Source organism: Canis lupus, chromosome 1 (genome assembly GCF_003254725.2).
Source record: "Canis lupus dingo isolate Sandy chromosome 1, ASM325472v2, whole genome shotgun sequence".
NCBI classification, from domain to species: domain Eukaryota; kingdom Metazoa; phylum Chordata; class Mammalia; order Carnivora; family Canidae; genus Canis; species Canis lupus.
Window position 1 is genome coordinate 94975110 of NC_064243.1, and position 18678 is coordinate 94993787.

Genomic DNA, 18678 nt, shown 5'->3' on the forward strand with positions numbered 1-18678 from the left:
ATGTCACTCGACCCATGATGTCACAAAGTGAACATTTAAAACAGCATTCCATCATCCAATGGGACTGACATATACATGGTTGGGCCCAGGCAGACCTGGGTGGGTAAGTTACACAAAGATGTTGCCCAAATGTTCATGGTCCCTACTCCTGGCACTCTGCCTCCTCTTCCATTATGCATCTATGGCCTCCTCATAGAGAGTTACTTATAATCAGTTGACAGAAGAAGAGAAGAGTTGTACCTGGATCATAGGTAGTTCTGGCATATATGTAGGTATGAGCTACAAGTAGACAGCTGCAATTTTATATCAATTCAGGGGCTGCAGCCAATGGTTTGGCTGGATGGTCAAAGACTTGAGCATGACTGGAAAATTGGTGATGGAAAATTGGGGAAAAGGTCTATGGATGGACTTCTCTGAGTGGCTACAAAATGTGAATATATTTATATCTCATGTCAATGCTCAGCAAAGGGTGACAGCACAAAAGCTTTTAATAGAGTCCATAGGATGACTTGTTCCGTGGCTACTATTTCCTTTTTCTCCAACCGCCCTCGTCATTGTTCAAAGGGCTCATGAACAAAGTGGCCACAGTGGAAGAGATTACGTATGGGCTCAGCAACACTTATTTCCACTTACCAGGTCCAATGAGGCTATGAACCACTGCTGCATGCCCAATCTGATGGTGGCAGAGTCCAATATGGCACCATTCCCCAGGGTGATCAGCCAACTACCTGGTGGCAGGTTGATTACACTGGACCATGTTACGTTCATCATGGAAGAGGAAATGTTTGTTTTGTTCTTCCTGTAATCGGCACTTGCTCTAGATATGTATTTGCCTTCCCTGCAAATTGTGCTTCTGCTAAGTCTACTGTCCTTGGTCTTATGGAATGCCTAACCCATTGGCATGGTATCCTATACTGCATTGCTCCTGAGCAAGGAATGTATTTCATATACGAGGAAGTGCAACAATGGGTCCTTGATGGTGGAATTCATGGTCTTACCATGTTTTCCACCATCCTGAAGCAACTGGCTTGCTAGAACAGTGAAATGACTTTTTGAAGACTCAGTTACAGTGCTGGCTGGATGGCAATAACTTGCAGCAAACTAGTCCCAGGGCAAGGTTCTCCTGTACTGGGTATGCTCTAAATAATGCATCAATATATGATGCTGTTTCTCCCACAGTCAGGATTCATGGGTCAAGAAAGATAGAGCTAGAAATGAGAGTGGCATCTGTATTACTCTAGTGATGTCACTAGGAAATCTTTGCTTCTTGTTTCTGTGACCTCATGATCTGTGGATCTTGAGGCTGTAGCTCAAATAGAATGCTACCGCTAGGAGACATGACCATGATTCCATTAAACAGTTAAGACTGCTTCTTGGCCACCTTGGGCTCCTCAGGCCTTTGAAAAAAACACATAAAGGATGAGACTTAAGGTGTTTAATGATCCTGACTACACAGAAAAATGAGACTGTTAATCCACCGTGGAGGAAAAGAAGGGTATGTGTGCAGTACTGGAGATTCCAGAGGCATCTCTCAGTACCACTAAGCACTGTAATTAAAGTCAGTGAAAAACTACACCAATCCAATCCAGTCAGGACTATTAATTGTCCAGACAATGGACAGGAATAAAGGATTGGGTCACCACCAGATAAAAAACTATGACTGGCTGAGGTGCTTGCTGACAGCAAACATAATACAAAATGAGCAGCAGTAGTAGTTCTAAGACCAGTCTTGACCTTGTGACCAGTTACAGACATAAGAACTCTAATTCTTTTTTTTTTTTCAAGATTTTATTTATTTAAAGAGAGAGTGCATGCAGGGGGAGGGGCAGAGAAGAAGGAGAGAGAGAATCTCAAGCAGACCCCCCTACTGAGCATGAAGCCCAACCAGGGGCTCGATCTCACAACCCTGAGATCAAGACCTGGGCCAAAACCAAGAGTCGGATGCTTAACTGACAGAGCCACCCAGGTATTCCGGGACTCTAATTCTTATGAGTATTTCTTTCTTATTTTGTTATGAATATTTCTGTGTGAGTCTATCTGTATCTTTGTTTTCTTCCTTCTTTCAGTCTCTTATCAGAGAACATAGATATATGGATTTTACACCATCCTATTGAAGTTATAGGGAGAAGAGGGGACATCTCCAAGGACTTTGTATCCTCCACTAAAGAATGTATTAGTGCATTTTAAGTTGTACGTGGGATAATTGTATCACGTTAGACAGAAGTATAACCTTGTTAGTGTCTTTATTTGGAGATTAAGCATGACTCAAAGAGATGTGTGGGTGCTAAATCAACAGGGGTTCATTGTGATGGTTACTTATATGTGACAACTTGTGTGGGCCAGAGTACCCAGATAGTTGACCAAATACCTCTCTGGATGTTGCTGTGAAAATATTTTTATATGTGATTTTCATTTAAATTAGTAAACTTTGAGAAAAGCAGATTGCTCTCTGTAATGTGGATGAGCCAGAGAGGAAGGGATTCTGCCTCCAGAGTTTAGACTCAAGCTGCCACATCAGGTCTTCCCTGCCACCAACCTGCAGAATTCAAACCTGCCAGCTTTCACAATGAGTTAATGTTTTAAAATAAATCTCTTTCTGTGTCCATCTCTGTCTCTATCTCTCTCTTTCTCTCTCAACACACACACACACACATACACACACACATCTTAGAACCCCAACACAGAAAGTACTTAACATTTATAATTAAGAAAAAAAAAAGAATGAATAAAGTATGGAAGGTGGGCATCATATTTATTCAAAATTATTGGCATGTGCCTTGGTTGTTAATTATAAAATCTCTAACAAAAGTCTCTAGTAAATTCACAATAATGCACCTTTAAAGAAAGTATAGAAAAGGACTAGGCTATAAACTAAAACCTAGGGGGAAAAAAAGCAAAGTGAAAATCCAGTAACTACATGAAAAAGTATGAAAAGTGATAATAAAGAATAAAATTAATCAAGTAAAAAACATATACTACTGCATCTAAGAAGGGATATGTAATCATACATCAACAAAATATGAGAATGTGATTTGCTTCTCCTGGAGGCGGTGGAACCAGGTTGTCAGTTTTCTCCAAACTCTGAGCAAGCCAGTCTGGATTTGATTCTCCTGCACAGAGCTACCAGCTAAAGAGCTCATCTGGTGGTTTTCTTTCCCTTGGGGAATTGTTGATAGACTATCCATCACACACTTAGCGTAAGCCAGAGCATAAAGAATAGCAGTGTCAACCAAAATGGTGATTATTAAGAATGACTCTCATCCCCAAGCTAGCATGGTATTATCTCACAGAGATGAGCCTGGTCAAGAAGCTCAGAAGCAAGGCAACTCACGCTGGAATTCCCACCAGGTACAGGGCACGTGGCTCTAGGTTCAGCTGTTCATGGGATGGATTGGGAGCTCTGATTACCACCCTTATCAGGGTAATGAGTGGGTCAGATTGAGCAGGGTGGAGATGCACAACGAAGAAATAAGTGTATATACTCATGGCTGGCTGACTCGTAAAAGAAACAATGATGGGGCACCTGGGTGGCTCAGTCGGTTAAGTGCCTGACTCTTGATTTCAGCTCAGGTCAGGATCTCAGGGTCATGAGATCGAGCCTGGAGTCAGGCTCTGAGCTAAGCAGGGAGTCTGTTGGAGATCCTCTCTCTCCCTCTGCCCCCACCTTGCTCGTGCTTTCTTGCTCTCTCTCACTCCTTCGAATAAATAAATCTTTAAGGAAAAAAAAAGAATGATAAGAAAGGCTGCACAATTAAGCAAAATGAAATGCCAGTGAGTCATCATGACATCTGAATTTTCAAAATGATAATGAAGAAAGTAGAGAACAACCCATCCTCCTATACATGCCAAAAAGGGGGGGGGGAATCTGTCCCCTTTAAAAAGTGTTCCCTTGGAAAGTATTTTCAAGGACATCTTCTCTTACCCACTCATTGGATTTCTTCTGAATATTTATGGCACGGGTATATAATGAATGCCTTTACGTAGAGCATGAATATGAAAACGGGCAGGAGCAATCAACCCAGCATCAGAATGTGTTGCTGAGGCAATGTCTGGTGCTGCAGGATTTCTTGGCATCAGGGCTGGATGTCAATCTGGCTGTGACCATGATGGTGTCTGTGGGGTGTTGTCTACTTATGGACACAGCTAAGGGGACAAAATCACTGACTACAGCTGACCTTCCCTTGTCTGTTTAGGGAGATGGCCAGGGCTCAGAATGATTAAGTAAATTGTACATTTTTATTAAAGCAATAATCCAAAAGAGCTTTCTTTGAAGAGTTTAAATATTATTTTGCATTTCTGATGTTATGTACCACTTGAAGGGATGGTCGGCTCTTAGCACCAGTGGGACACCTAGGAGTGGTCCATGGGTGTCTACTGTTGAATAAAGTTGCATGAACTTCTAGGAGTTTCAGAGAAGCACAGGGTTTGCTCAGAATAATTTTTTTAAGATTTTATTTATTTGAGAGAGAGAGAGTGAATGAGTGAGAGAGAGCAGGGAGGGGGGGCAGAGGGAGAAGGAGAAGCAGACTCCTGGCTGAGTGGGAAGCCCAACCAGGGGCTCGATCCCAGAACCCCAGGATCATGATCTGAGCTGAAGGCAGATGCTTCACCAACCGAGTCACCCAGGCACCCCTCAAAATAATTTTTTTAATTTAAATAGGGTTAGGAATTAGTCTCAGTCCCTTTCTGGATCACATTGAGCCATTTTATTTTTTTAAGATTTTTAAAATTCATTTATTCATGAAAGACACACAGAGAGAGAGAAAGAGGCAGAGACATGGGCAGAAGGAGAAGTAGGACTCAATCCCAGGATCCGGGATCACAACCTGAGCCAAAGGCAAATGCTCACTGAGCCACCCAGGTGCCCCACACTGCCCATTTTTAAAAAGGGGTAGAGAGAATGTAGCAATAGCATTGATTTATCAATTTCTGCTTCAGACCTCTGAAAACTCATGCTCCACCTTCTATGTTCTCCAGAAAAGGACAAACATCATTATTATCATATAAAACATGACCACACAAAATTCACATACGTCCTCATACAATCAACTGCACAGGTAGAAACACATGTGGCCAACCAGTCAGCTTGGTGACTGTAGCTGGGATCACTGGAGCCAGCTGAGCTGTTCTGAGTCAAGTCTGCCCAGAGAGATGCATTTTAAAGGAAACTTGCTGAAATGGAGCATAAACATCATACTGGAAGCATCAGAGCCCAGGCCCCCAAAATACAAGTAAATATCTCACTGTCAAGGAAGATCCATGCATTGTTCCCTTTCTCTCAAAAGTCAGAATCAGAATCTTTAAGTTCTTTGATTTAATAGAACAGGTCTTATCAAACTTGATATTTAGTATGTTCCAATGTCTTAGTAAAACCTCCTTCAGGCCCACTTCAACTTCCTTGGGCTTCTGAGGATGCAAGAAGCCAATTAGTGCCATTTTCATAAAAATCTCCCAATATATATAGAGAGGGATGGTCACTTCTTTACTTTGTTGCTTAAAGACTAAAATAACCCAAATCGTTGACCTTTTGTCACATATCTTCTTTTGATCCTGAGAGTCATTTGATTGGCCTTCCTGGGACCCATTGATAGATTGTCTTTTCGTCTTGTTGAGGATTGCTTTTCTGGGCTCCACACTTTTTCAGTGTTCTAAAAACATACACACAAGCCTATTTTTAAAATTCAAGATCTCTTCTTGGAATATTCTGGAGTAGATGACAACCACTCACACTTCACCAGCATAAATGAGAGCACCTGTTATCCTGCTCTTTTTCCAGCATCATGTTTTAGTTTAGCGAATCTGAAGACTGAAAACACATTACCATATCCTCCAGAGTGTGCACTTTGCTCTGTCGATAGAGGTCTTAGGTAGTGAGGCAAAGCGGCAAATTGAAAGGATATAGATTATATGCGGCAAAAGCATCCTCCGTATTGTGAAAAGGACAATAAAAGATCCTGCAGGTCTCATTGAGCTGGCTTTATTCACAAAAATGTTTATGTTGGAACTTGAACTACTTTCTAACATGAGGTACTAACATGAGTATTAAGAAATTTAGTTTCTTGGACAGCATTTCACTGCAAGCCTGGGAGAAATGCAGAATTATCTGGATGTTCTTGTCTCTTTCAGGGAATATCCTATAATGTGGGCCCAGAGCTTGGGCAGGCCCTCAATTTACCCACGTGGATTTGAATAGATGACACACAGGGCACTAAAGAACTGAATGTTATAACCTGCGCTATTGAATGAGCACTCCCAGGTAAAGCATTTATCAAATCCTGGCGTTCATCACAGAAAAAGTAAGATGGTACACCAAGTGTTCCATCGGCACAGAACTTATGATGTATCAGATGAAGCGCCAAGGAAGAGGGAATCAGGGATGCAGTCCGTCTCCGTGAGCATCAGTGTTGTCATGAAGGACATCATGCCAGCTCCAAAAAGGCACAGCTCAATGTCTACCCAGCGTAAATATGTAGAAATGGTGTTTTTCTTCTAAAAAGATACGTATTATACATAAATATTAAGATCAGTATTTATAAATAAACAAGAAAAATGCTCCAAACATGAAAAGCATATCTAAATTTCTTCAAAGGCAGCTATATATCTCACATTTTTACTTTTCCCCATGTTTTATTTATGAGAAGTACTTTTCTGTGGGTCACCTGGCAAGCTCAGGGCTTGTTCGCCTCAGAGTCCCTGGCCTAAATTCAGATACGTTCGCACCTCCTCCTCTTTGCTTTAATAAAAGCTCACCACAAGCATGAGGTCTGGTCTGATCTGTTTTTTGTCAAGTCACGGTCACCTTGCTCCAAGAGCCTGGATGGTGTGCCAGCCAGATCCAGGTCCCGCTGCCTGGCATAATCAGAGCACAGCCAGGGTGACAGCCACAGCTCAATACCTTCATTTACTGCTGAAAATCTCTAGCCAAGAGGAAGCAAGTGCCATCCACTAAGAGTCACAGATCTGCGTTTTACTATTTCAGGTTTGGAAACTATCAGAAGGTGATCTTATTTGAATCCAGCTTATTGTAAACAGGGCAGTGGGGAAATGGGCAATGCACGGCTTCAACACTCAAAGTCATGCTGGGGTCTTCAAGGTGTTGAGAACAAAGACTGCTCTAGAGCACAAAGCATCCCTATAATCGTTTTTTCTGCTCCCTTCCTTATGAGGCTGTCGGGCATTTTATTTTTGCTATGTTCAGTTTTATTTCCAGTGGGGTTGTTTACATTACCATGAAGTGTCTTGACATTTAAAAGTTATGTTAACATTTATAAATTATTATAGAAGATGTAAGGGATAATGAAAAGAAAACCCATAGACATCCCAACCTAAGAATTGCGGTATTGTCCACATCTTTGGAGGTGTCTGTACTTCCCTCCCCACCCCGTTCCTCAATCCTGTTCATCACTCTCAGTATTTTCTTTATAATTTTACTAAAGTAAATGCATTGCTAAATAACACGTTATTTTGTATCGTATAGTTGTGAAACTAGAACAAATGGAATCATCCTGCATAAATTTTCTGCAAGTCGCTTGTGTTTTATTTCTTCCTCAGTAGTATGTCTACATAACTTGCTTTTACGATGTTTAGCTATAGTTCATGCACTTTGACTTGAGCATGATACTCTGGCATATTGCAGAGCACAGACTTCTCACTCGATTAGACTGGGTTGTTCCCCATTTTTTGCTTTTGTAAAATGGGGGAGTTTCTCCAGCTCTAGCCTTGGAATCGCTCTGTCAAAGGCCCACTCTCTTCAGCCTGTACCAGGTCATGATAAAGCGTTTTCCAAAGCAATGGCCCTAACTCACAGCCCCACTATAGTCAGAATAGATGTGCACGAGCACATCGTCACACAGGCAGCTTTCAGCGATGCCAGCAAAACACTCCGTATCAAAGACATTCTCAGAACCTAAGCTGCTTTCTAGATACTAACGTGAATGTTGAGAAATTCAGGGTCTCGGGTAGTGTTTTGCTGCAAACCTGTGAGAAATGCAGAATCATTTGGATATTCTTATCTACTTAAGGGAGTGCTCTCAGAAAGAAAGGAGAAAGGAGGAGGGAGACAAAATATTTGTAGAAATAATGGCTGAAAACTCACTGAATTTGATGGATTCAGTGTTTACCTACAATAAAATAAAAAGAAGCAGATGTGCTCTTAAATACGTCACAAACAGTGATGTAAACAACACAGTGGAAAAACAAAGTGGAAATTTTGAAGCAAGACAAGAACTTCTCTTCATACTCCAGAGGACCACAGTTAGAATAACCACTGACTTCCCATCAGAACCAATGAGGGATGGCCTTGAAATGACAATAGTCAACAAGTTGAAAGAAAAAAAAATTGTTGAGGCACCTATGTGGCCCTGTCGGTTCAGTATCAGACTCTTGGTTTCAGCTCAGGTCGTGATCTCAGGGTCCTGGGATCGAGCCTCACGTCTGGCTCTCTGCTCAGAGAGGGGTCTGCTTCTCCCTCCCCCTCTGCTCTTCCCCCTCCACTTGTTCTCTCTCTAAGATAAATAAATGAATCTTTTTAAAAAATTGTCAACCCAAAATTCCGTATCTAGTAAATCTGTCCTTCAAAAATGAAGGCAAAATGAAGATATTCAAGGTATACAAACTTACAAGAATTACTAAGGGAAACCTTGGAATTGAAAAATAAAACAGTAAAACAAAAGAATAACTTGATTCTTAGATTTGAAAATGCCAGATTTGTTAAAGAATGTGTGTGAGTGTGTGTATGTGTGTCTACAGAGAATGTTCTAAGAGTGTTTCTGCCATTCACTCTCTACTGATCTCAGAAGCAAAAATGCTAGAAACTTACAAAAAAAAAGTACTTTGAAGATTTAACTATTTCAATCTGCTTTATACTTATTTAGCTTTGTAAATTTTGAGTAACTATTCATTTTCTAAGTCCCTCTAGCTGAAGATAGTGAGAATTGAAATAAAACATTTTAAAATGTTTCCAAAACTCACACAGCTAAGGGTGTGATGCAAGGCAAAAACATAGTATGTGGGGACGTTGGAGATGCAGACAGATAGCACCCAAAGAGCAAAAGTTCCTGGGAATTAACCAAAATTCAGGGACGACTCCAGATTTTTAGAAGCTATGAAATTGATGGAGCCCAAGTAGAGATCTCAAGGGAAGCAGGTATTACTTGAGTTCCGGGAGGGACAAAGAGCAAATGGACAAAGGGGAGAGAAGAGGAGTGGCAGGCCAGGGAGTGTGGAGAGATGAAGCTGCAGAGCCAGGTGGCAGGGAGGGGCTGCAGTCCTACTACTTCTGTCCCCTCACTGCCCTCAGGAGCCCTTTGTGACCAGACCACAGCTCTGTGATGTGGGCCTGGGGCTCTTGTCCCCAAGTCCACTCCCAGGGTTTAGTGGCCTGCAGGCAGCCGTGCAACCTGGCACTAATGCATTTCAGAAAAAAGAGATGGAGAATTACCTCTTCCCTCAGAAATACATTATTGCTAGTTGGCTGAGCTCCGGTCCCACTTCATGGGCAATTAATATCATCTTCACCTTCCTGTGTGGACTAGGACTCTTCTTCCTGTTATTCTCCTACTTCCGGAATGATGCATCCTTACCACCACACGAGAAACACAGAAACAGCAGGAAGGTAAGGAACCCTTAGCCCAGACCCAGTAGAGCATGATCCCATCCACTTTTCTATTAGTATTTCTACTTTTCTGAATCACTGGAGAGACTCCTGAGGTAGGAAAGAGCAGCACATGCATTGCCAGGAAGAGAGCAGAACACCATCTGTCCAGGGACAGGCCAGACCAGGAAGAGGTTAGAGGGGCACGAGGATCTCTACCTGATGATCTCAGGCCAGGAGTGCAGGTGTGGTGGAGGGCCCCAGGACAACATCCTCAACACACACCACCAGTGGCCGAGGACGGGATGGCTGAGGGCTCCATCTGTAGCACAGATCAGGCCCCTGAGAACCCATTCACCAGCCACCTTCCTGGGGCAGGTGTCTCAGGTGAATGTTGCTCTGTCGGGGCTGATCAAGGGCAGCGCTGGGCTCAGGAGGCCCCAGGAAGCAGCTGAAGTGGGGCTCTGACCTCGGGGAGCAGGGTCTTACCTGAAGAAACGCAGATGCTGCAGGTCTGAGAATGTGTGTGTTTCTTGAGCAGAGGATCAGTGACAGAGGAATTTCTCACGTAGAAAATCCTTCTGTACATTCTTCAAAGAAGAAAAACTGAAAACGTATTTATCTACTTTGAAAATGAGTAAAAGAAAGAAACCCATGCCCCCTCCCCTCTTAGTTAAATGTAGGAAGTCACATTGTTCATGAGCACTGAGCATCTGCAGCTCGCTCCAGAGGGCAGGGAGGGGGTCCCAGTCTCCCCATGTTCTCTCATCTCAGCATCGAGTGGAGCCTCAGAGAAGGAGCAGCAGGAGCCAGAAGAAAGCCCAGACTCTGAAGACTCTGAAAGGTGAGCCTCTGCCCCCGAGCCCTGCGCACCCCAGGTACACCATCCCTCCTGCTCCGAGGGCCCAGCCCCACCGTCTCCAGGATCCTGGGGCCCGAGTCTGTTCCTTGGGAAACAGAGCCCTGGTGGGGGCTCCTGGGAAGCAGAGCAGAACCCTGACGCTTCCTCGATTCTGGGCCAGAACGAAGCCCCAAGGGGCCAGACATGGTGTTGCCCAGCAGGGGCTGCAGGGCCTGGTCAACCTCTAGCTCCAACTGTGGACAAGTTGTCCAACTTTGCTCAGAGTCCTCTGTGAGGTGACCCAGTCCTGTCTCCCCCAACAAGGTCATGAATGGGGATGTACTCTGTATAGGACAAGGCGATCCCCATCATGAGCCTTGATGTCACTGTGTGGCATGTGGCCCTGGACACTGAAGTTTGGGACTCCCGAGTCTAAACCACAAAGGTCTCCCCTAAAGGGACACTGTACCCAGCCTCCTCCCTTGGGCCCCTGCCTTCACGTCTATGACCCAGTCTCCTGTTTCAAGCTTGCAGAGATTGCCTGCAAGAACTGGAGGAGGTTCGGGAACTGATTTCCCTTCTCCAAAGGTAAAGAATCTTTATCCCTTCTCTGCTGGGTCCTCCTCCCAGAGTCTATGGTGTGAGCCCAGCACTGCAGGGACACTAGGGCTGTCCTGGGGGTGGGGGAGAGGGCAAAGGGGAGCCATGGAGACAGAGTGTGGCTAAAGCCCTGGGGTGAGGAACTGCAGGAGCACTGTGAAGTGGGTGTGGGGGTGCGAAGGGCCGTGGGACCCACCCTCCTGGCCACGTCTGCTCCTGGCTGTAGCTGGTGCCCCCTGCCTCCTGCAGCCACCTGGGGAGGTTCCCTGACCAGGAGGCCTTTCATCAGCTCCTATATCAAGAAGCCCCTGAGGAGGTGTCCAAAGCAGCGTCTGCTGGAGCCCACCAGCCATGCAGCGAGCCTGGGGAAGATGCTGCTCCCATCTTGGTCCCATCACCTTCCCCCGCTCCTCTGACTGGATGCCCTCTACCTCTGGCCTCCACTCTGTCACCAAGCCCAACGACCTCCTCAATTTCTCTTCTTTCACACTTCTCCCTGAGTGCTTCTTGGCCACCAGAGCCTTTCCTTCCCCTGGATGGCTTTTCACACCAGTCACTTGCTCTTTCTCCTTCCCTGCCAAGTCTCCCTTCTTCAGAGGCCTGTACTCCCGCTCTGACAGACTCCTCTGCCCCAGCATGGCCAGACTCTACTCTGACTCTCCCTCTGTGTGACTCAATGGCACCCCCACTGGGCACCATCCCACAGAGTTCATCTCCACGCACTCCTTGGTTAGCTTCTCCTGTTCCAGTCATCTCAGGCCTAGGCTACTCAAGCTGTCCTATTTCAGCCCTGTCCTGCTGGCAGGCAACTGCCAAAGCCTGGAGCTTCTCCACTTCAACACACTTAGAGTCCCAGCAAGAGCCTCTGTCCCACCAGCCACCAGAGGTCTTGCTCTGGGGAGACTCCACCAACAGACAGGTAGAGGCTAATATCCCCTCTTTCATCAACCCCGATATCCAGAAGCTTCTGGAGATACTAATCACTAAGAGAATAGAACTGAAGATTTGGAAGAAGGAAGGGTCAGATGACCACCTAAACTCTTTGGGGAGTAGGTGCAAGTCCCCAGGTGACAAGCAGGACACCCTGGGTTGCCAATCCTTCTGGAGCATGAGAGGCATACAAGAACGGCTGCTCAGTCCTGAAGAGCCTCCATATCACGGGACTTCGGGAGACAATCTACAGCAGAAATGCAGCCAGCTCTTCTGGGGTCTCCCCTTTCTGCACAGTGAGTCCCTGGTGGCCACTGTCAGCATGGCTGGTTCCCCACTGGAGCTCCCGTCTGTCATATTCAATGAACTCTCTCAGACCTTGCCCCTCCCAATGCAGGCCAACGTAGCTTCACATCTTTCACCAGCCCAGTCCTTACCTGACGCTATGGTCCAGCCCCAACCCTTGACCCCAATCTTGTCCCAGTCCCCGCCCCTGCCTCTGGCTCTGCCCCAGCCCCAGGCCCACTTCGCACCCTCTGTTCCAATCGAATTGCCTCCTTCTCCACCCAAGATGGGGATATTTTGCCCTGCATCCGAGAAGAATACACCATCTTTCATCTCAACTGCAATTCAAAACCTGGAATGTCACTTTTTAAAGAAGCAATTAGAAAGGGACAGGACATTACCTGCTGTGGTAAAAAGATCTCAGGAAGTCTTTAACCAAGTCTCTCCCAACTTTCTGCAAGATGACCAGGACCCTGAGGCCCATGAGTCCATCTCTGTTCTTCCCGAGGATTTGATCAGCCCTGAGCTCCGGGAGCAACTGGAGTGGCACCTTTGGAAGAGGTTCATGAGGCACCAGAGTGGCCTGCCCCACAAAATCCAGCTGTCTGTGAAGCTGATCCAACCTCAAGACGAGGCCCTGAAGGTGACACAGGCACACAGTCAGCGCAGACCCATGTGGCCCTCTGCATCCAGAGACCGAAGCTGCCAGGCTGTGCAGAAGACCGGGTCCAGGAACCCAGCAAGGACCATGCCAGGAAAAAAGCTGGGCAAGGATACAAGGTCTAGTGTGCGGAAGATTCAGAAAGATCTATGCAGGGGCTCATCAACTTCTCCGTGGAAGGAGCCAGGAAAAGGTTCTGAGGAGTCAGACCCAGATATGATGAAGCGCTCGACAAGCAGCCAGGACAAGAAGCATCCAGAAAAGATCCTGAGAACCCATTTGGGCAGGAAGTTGGGGCAGATCAGAGAGGGGCAGATCCCTGTGGATGTTCATCGCTCTAGGCTTGCTGTCAACCATGCCTCAGATCTTCCCGGCAAGCCAAGCATCCACAGGAAAACTGGAAAGCCAGCAACTTCCAAGGGTTGGAAACCCTGCATGACCACTTCCCACGATTTTTCCATCCTCAGCCCGTACACTCAACGGATGCTAGAAGCACATATTATAAGGTTCCGGGTAAAGCACAGATGGAGCCTACCCCTCAAGGTTCTCAAGCCCATAAATCTCTTTAAGTTGAAAAAAGGCTCAATCTTTCCCTGGTCCTCCACTCCCCACCCAGCCACCAGCATATCTAAGGCCTGCTCAAAAGCCAAGTTCTTGGGCAAACCTCCTCAGCCCCATCGAGGGGAGAAGGAAATAACAAAAGAAGCAGTTCCCCCCTCAGAGACCCCCCTCCCTGCCCCTCAGCCTACATGTGAGGAGATCCCACAGACCCTGGAAGGGATCTCACTTGGTGAGGGCCATGGGCCCCCAGAGGCCCCTGTGGCTGGACAGGAGGCCAGACCACCTCCTCAGACCCTCACATACAGCTTTGTGGGCAGAATCTGGCACAGTGAAACTGTCTTGGGGGCTTTTGAGTATAGCAGCTTGGAGTCAAGTCCAAGTCCAGCAACGGCCACCAGTGAGCCAAGGAGGGAGACGGGGGGTTGGACCTCACGAGACTCCTGCTGCAACGTAACAGTGCTAGAGCTCAACTTAGAGTCCCAGTCTTTGAGTGCCAAAGAGTCCAGGGAGGCAGCAGAGAGTGAGGAGGCCCCTGCTTGGGGTGACACCTTAGAACCCAGTGTGCTTCCTAATGACCAAACCATCCATGTGGATCTGAGAAGATCGGGGTCTTCTGGGGGCAGTAATGGACCCTCAGCATCTGTAAAGTTGGTTGCCCAAGACCCAGAAGAGCCATGCCTTGATGAACAGCTTAGAGAGTCTGCAGTCCAGAGATTGGCAGAGTCAGAGAACCAGCCTCAAGCCCCCGTCTCCAATGTGCTTCTTGAAGACTGTGAAACTGGGGTGATTCTTCAAGATTGTGCCACCAACAGTCTTCTTCAAGAATGTCAGTCCAATATGTTCCTTGCTGCAGACATGTTGGCTTCTCAGGGATCTCTGTCTGACTTCCAGAGTTTGTCCAGTGAAGACGCATCAACTTCCCAGATGCTGCTTGGCCTCGTATCGAGTGGGCAGGACAGCCAGTGGCAGCCAGAGACCCTGGTCCTGCAGGCCCCCTCTAGGAGCCAGAGCAAGTTGTCTATCCCCGCTCAAGAGAGAGAGTACTACAGGAGGCCCAACGCAGGAGAGCATGAGGAAGAGGTAGAAGAACTAAAGGTCTTCCAAATCAGTGAGATGAACCATCGTTCCCTGGACAAGGCATCCCCAGAGCCCTCAAGAAGCAAGTTCTGTCCCGTCTTGCTGAAGAAGGAGGAGGTTCCTCCAGAAAGCCAATTCAGAAGAAAGGTGAGGCACTTTCTGCAGTGGATTTTTCCCGGTAAAGGCAAAGGACAGAAAGATCCTGGCCCAAAAGGCAAGCCTTCGCCAACATCTGCCCAGAACCGAGCATCAGGCAGGTCGGCTGTGGGCAGGGGGCCTGCTGAGGCTCAGGTGCTCGTGACAGCCGTGGGACAGATCCTGGAGGAGAAAATGGTGCCTCACCAGGGACTGCGGGCCCCGGAGTGCAACTGCTACAAAAGGGATCAGCAGGCTGCAGCAGGTCCCAACGTCTGCTACCACAGGGTTCTTTCCTACCAAGAGCAGAGGAGAGTGATGAGAGAGACGGCCTCCAATCAGCAAGCCATCCCCAAGGGCCACAGCTGTCCCAACAGGGCCGAGTGGATCCTAGGCAGGGACAACAGGTGGGCCTTCCCGTCCAGGGTGGCGGGGTGCCCAGGCAGAGCGTGCCAGCACAGGCCCATGGTACCAGGAGCCTCAGGCCACCCTCCCCACCCCCACTGCCCAAGGCACTGCCTCTTCCAAAGATACGTCTCGTCTGGCCAGTCAGTGTGTGCCTTTCATGCCTTTCCTGGTAGGACTGTGCATACAGTACAGAGAAAAACTTATTTTTCTCATGTTAGCACATCCTCCATGGGCTAATGGCTTCTTTGAACCACGATTTGTATTGCTTCCCAAAATATATGGTTTTTTTTTTCTCATGAGAGGTGCTGCCCTCTGTGTGGGCCCTGCTGGGGAAGAGAGGGATGGAGTCTGCTCTCCCCAGTGCCTGCTTTGGCTTCCAGAAGGGATGGGGCCCTGGAGGGGGTGAACCCACGGCCTGCTCCCCATGCCCCCTCATGCCCCTTCCGTTTCCATAGCACCGTCCTTATGACCACACACAAAAGAGGAACAAGGCCTGGAAGGCCCCCACCCCAGGATCCAGCTGGGCCCATCCTGTCCTGCGGTGCCGCTACCCCAAACTCCTGGGCCGTAGGGAGGGTTTGCAGAGACAGAAGCCCCCTCTCCTGTCCCCCCCTCCCTGGGCTCCAGGTGGGTGGCAGACAGTTCCCCGTGTCAGAGGGGGGCATGGGGTCTGCAGGCGAGGCTGGCCCTGAGTGCAGAGTGGGGGAACCATGCCCCCCGGGCCTGACGGGGGTAGAGGGTGGCTCTGCAGGGGACTCTCCTGTCCCCGCTGACGCCGGGGGCCCTCGCAACTCAGTGGCAGCACCCCCTCGTCCCCTGGGGCAGCACAGGGCGAGGACACCCCCGGCTCTGAGGTGTGAGCAGGTGGGGAGCGCAGAGGCCATCCTGACCAGTCAGTCCCCTGCTCCCTGGGGCGCCCCTCCCGGGAAGTGGAGCAGGGGCAGGTGCCAGGGAGGTGGGGACAGGCCGCACCATGTGGCCACAGGTGGGGTGGTGACCAAAGCCCCGGGGGCCCCCGGGAGCCCCCCCTGCCACCCGCAGGCCCAGAGGAGGGAAGACAATGGGACGGGCCGTGGGGCTGTCACCCCAGGGTCCCCACCCCTCTCCCGCTGCCGGGATCAGCAGCCTAGGTGCAAGAGAAGGGGCCTAGGTAAAGAGAAGCCACCGCACCTCCCACACCGAGGGCCTGGCACCCGGAGGCACTGAGGCCTGCAGGGGGGAAGGGTCCCTTCGGCTCGAGGTGATAAGCTTGCTTAGAGACCCAGAGACCTCTGACTGAGACCCACAGAGACCACACAGAGACCCACATAGAGACCTCCCACAGAGACCCACAGAAAGACCTCCCATCCAGGGACCCCACACTGGGAGACCACCCACAGACATGAACCCTGGGAAATCCCATACAGAGTCTCCTCTCTGAGAGGTCCTGCACGGAGCTTGCCCAGAGACCTCACAGGCATTCTTTAGGAGCCGAGCAGCCACGCAGTGACAGGTCCTGCATCATGGATCTGGAACCGCTTAGCAAACTGGCAGCGCAGAAGGAGCGTCGGGGCTGTGCCCACCTGAGAACCTCTCGGACACTGTCAGCACTTTCCCACACGGGGCTCTCCACTTGAGGGAAATGCTCAAGGAGGTTTATCTCTTCGTTAGGTCATTGCCTCCGAACAAAAGAATCACAGGTTCCACCTGTAGGTCTGCAAACTCTCCCCTCTGCAGGTTTTCATTGCTTAAGCTCTGACCACAGTTTACAAAAACGAAACCACAAGCAAAATGCTGCCAACTCCCAATGAGAAAAAATATCTTATTTGCCCAGTTTTACTTATGTCTAGTCAAAGGATATCTGTGTCACATTTTTTATTTCACTGGAGACAAGATCTGAATTCAAGATGCCTGACTTCCTTACTTTGGAAACATGGTAAAGGTTGGCAGCAAAAGGTTGGAATAAAATAAACCAGCAAAAAGGCATCTGGACTCTCACCTCCCAGGGGGCTGGGCCTTGGCATGTTATGTTGTGCATAATAGCTGTGTCAGGTTTATGAGTTTTGCTTATTTTTAAATGAAACAGGCTAACAGTTATGTGAGGATTTTTACAAATGAGTCAGACACCTACAAATATTTCCATTTTATCCTCTGATAAAGTATGATAAAATCATACTTTTTATTTTTTTTCCTTAAGATGTGACAATGCCCTCAAATGGTATTTTATAGATATTTCCAGATGTGACAAAGTCCTAATGTTCTGCTAACATAGTTTACACCGAGATCCTATTTAGGATTATTTAAAATAATTTTCTAAAAATAAACATTTTGCAAGTCTCAGGCAATCAGGCTCCATTTTATACTCATTATAGGGCTAAAAAGAAAGGACACATTGTTTCAAATAGTTAGAAATCTTACAAAATATATCATTTCATCTACGAGATATACACATGACCTAATTAGTAGAAGGAACATCTTAATACCTGAATTGAAGAAAGTGTACATTAATAATCAAAATGTATGTTAATGTACACATCAAGTGTACATTAGCCATCAAGATGCCCACATTATATTCCTAACACTTTCCAAAGGGTGCATTTTCATGACAGTGTATATGTGTTTCTTGTTGCTCATAAGCAACTCATTTTTCTTGCCCTGTTAAAATCTATTTTAATGACAGCTGCCAAGCATGTGTCCCTGGTTAAGTCTCTCAGATTATCCATGGGAACGACAGTGCCAGTCTTCATTAAGAGAAGCAGAGCTTACATGAAGTCTCTTTGGCCTATTTATTTCAACAAGAAATACCCTTCTATTTGCCAGAGTTGACAAACATAACTATTTTTCTACCTTACTCCCTTATGTCGTTGAATCACAAAATGATACAATATGGTCTCAGGTGTCTTACAGTATTGGATAGTATTTTTTTTAATGCAACTAATGCAGAACAAAATGAGGCCAATTAGGAAAATTTTCATACAGGAAATGCTTTACAAAGAGCAGTATTTCCTTGACTAGTTGACCCTTAATCAGTTTTAACACAGTGATTATTATTCAATCTTTGAGTAAGTCATTTAGGGTGGCCATGCAGCCTGCAAACGTAGACAGACATCCATAACAGCTTCTCCCTATGACATGTGAATGTGTTGTCCCTCACTAGCAATTCATAGTTCACTAAACTGTGTACAATTTCAAAGAACTAATGTGTGTTAAAACAACATTCCCACCTATCAAGGCATGCACATCTATCCTATGAAGCCTCTGATGATTTGTGGGTGCAATTTCTCTCACATAAACTTGTACCTTCACCCTAGAAGAGTCAAAGGGGTTCAATCTATTAGAAAAATACTGTCAATATTTCCAGACTTTATGGCTACCTGCATTTTATTTTTAACAAGATTCACCTCCCATAAATCTTACGAATGTTTCGCCATTTATATATACCAAGCAGATATGGAAATCAAAAGCAAACATAGTGGAGGAAATAACAAACTTAGATCTCCATTTTGCTGAAAATGAAGTGATGTTTAATCTACGTGGCTCTCTACATGATATTCAGGATATATTACAAGCTTGGTTTTGAAAACAATTTATATTTAAAACAGGCCTCAC

At 46.9% G+C, this 18678-nt stretch overlaps 1 protein-coding gene and 1 long non-coding RNA gene across 3 annotated transcripts; both read left to right on the forward strand.

Annotated features, from left to right (window-relative positions):
* The first annotated feature begins 6 nt into the window (after positions 1–6).
* Positions 7–15386, forward strand: LOC112644834 (spermatogenesis-associated protein 31E1-like). Of its 2 annotated transcripts, XM_049093012.1 has the most exons (5): positions 7–103; positions 9534–9613; positions 10367–10436; positions 10961–11021; positions 11283–15386. In XM_049093012.1, exons 1-5 carry the CDS (start codon positions 76–78, stop codon positions 15325–15327), a joined length of 4284 nt encoding a protein of 1427 aa, XP_048948969.1. In that variant the 5' UTR covers positions 7–75; the 3' UTR covers positions 15328–15386. The 2 variants fall into 2 exon arrangements, with proteins under 2 accessions (XP_048948969.1, XP_035555392.2); XM_035699499.2 differs by lacking the exon at positions 7–103 and having other exon boundaries at positions 9355–9613.
* Positions 279–6567, forward strand: LOC125752363 (uncharacterized). Its single transcript, XR_007401722.1, has 2 exons — positions 279–1495; positions 6127–6567. It is a non-coding gene; the product is annotated as an uncharacterized LOC125752363 (long non-coding RNA).
* Positions 15387–18678: the final 3292 nt, after the last annotated feature.

Excerpts from the sequence above, each read along its gene's own strand:
- LOC112644834 (XM_035699499.2), top strand. The coding sequence starts at position 9,428 with ATGGAGAATTACCTCTTCCCTCAGAAATACATTATTGCTAGTTGGCTG. Across the intron at positions 9,614-10,366 it reads AACACAGAAACAGCAGGAAG|CATCGAGTGGAGCCTCAGAG; the intron begins GTAAGGAACCCT and ends CTCTCATCTCAG. Across the intron at positions 11,022-11,282 it reads CTGATTTCCCTTCTCCAAAG|CCACCTGGGGAGGTTCCCTG; the intron begins GTAAAGAATCTT and ends TGCCTCCTGCAG.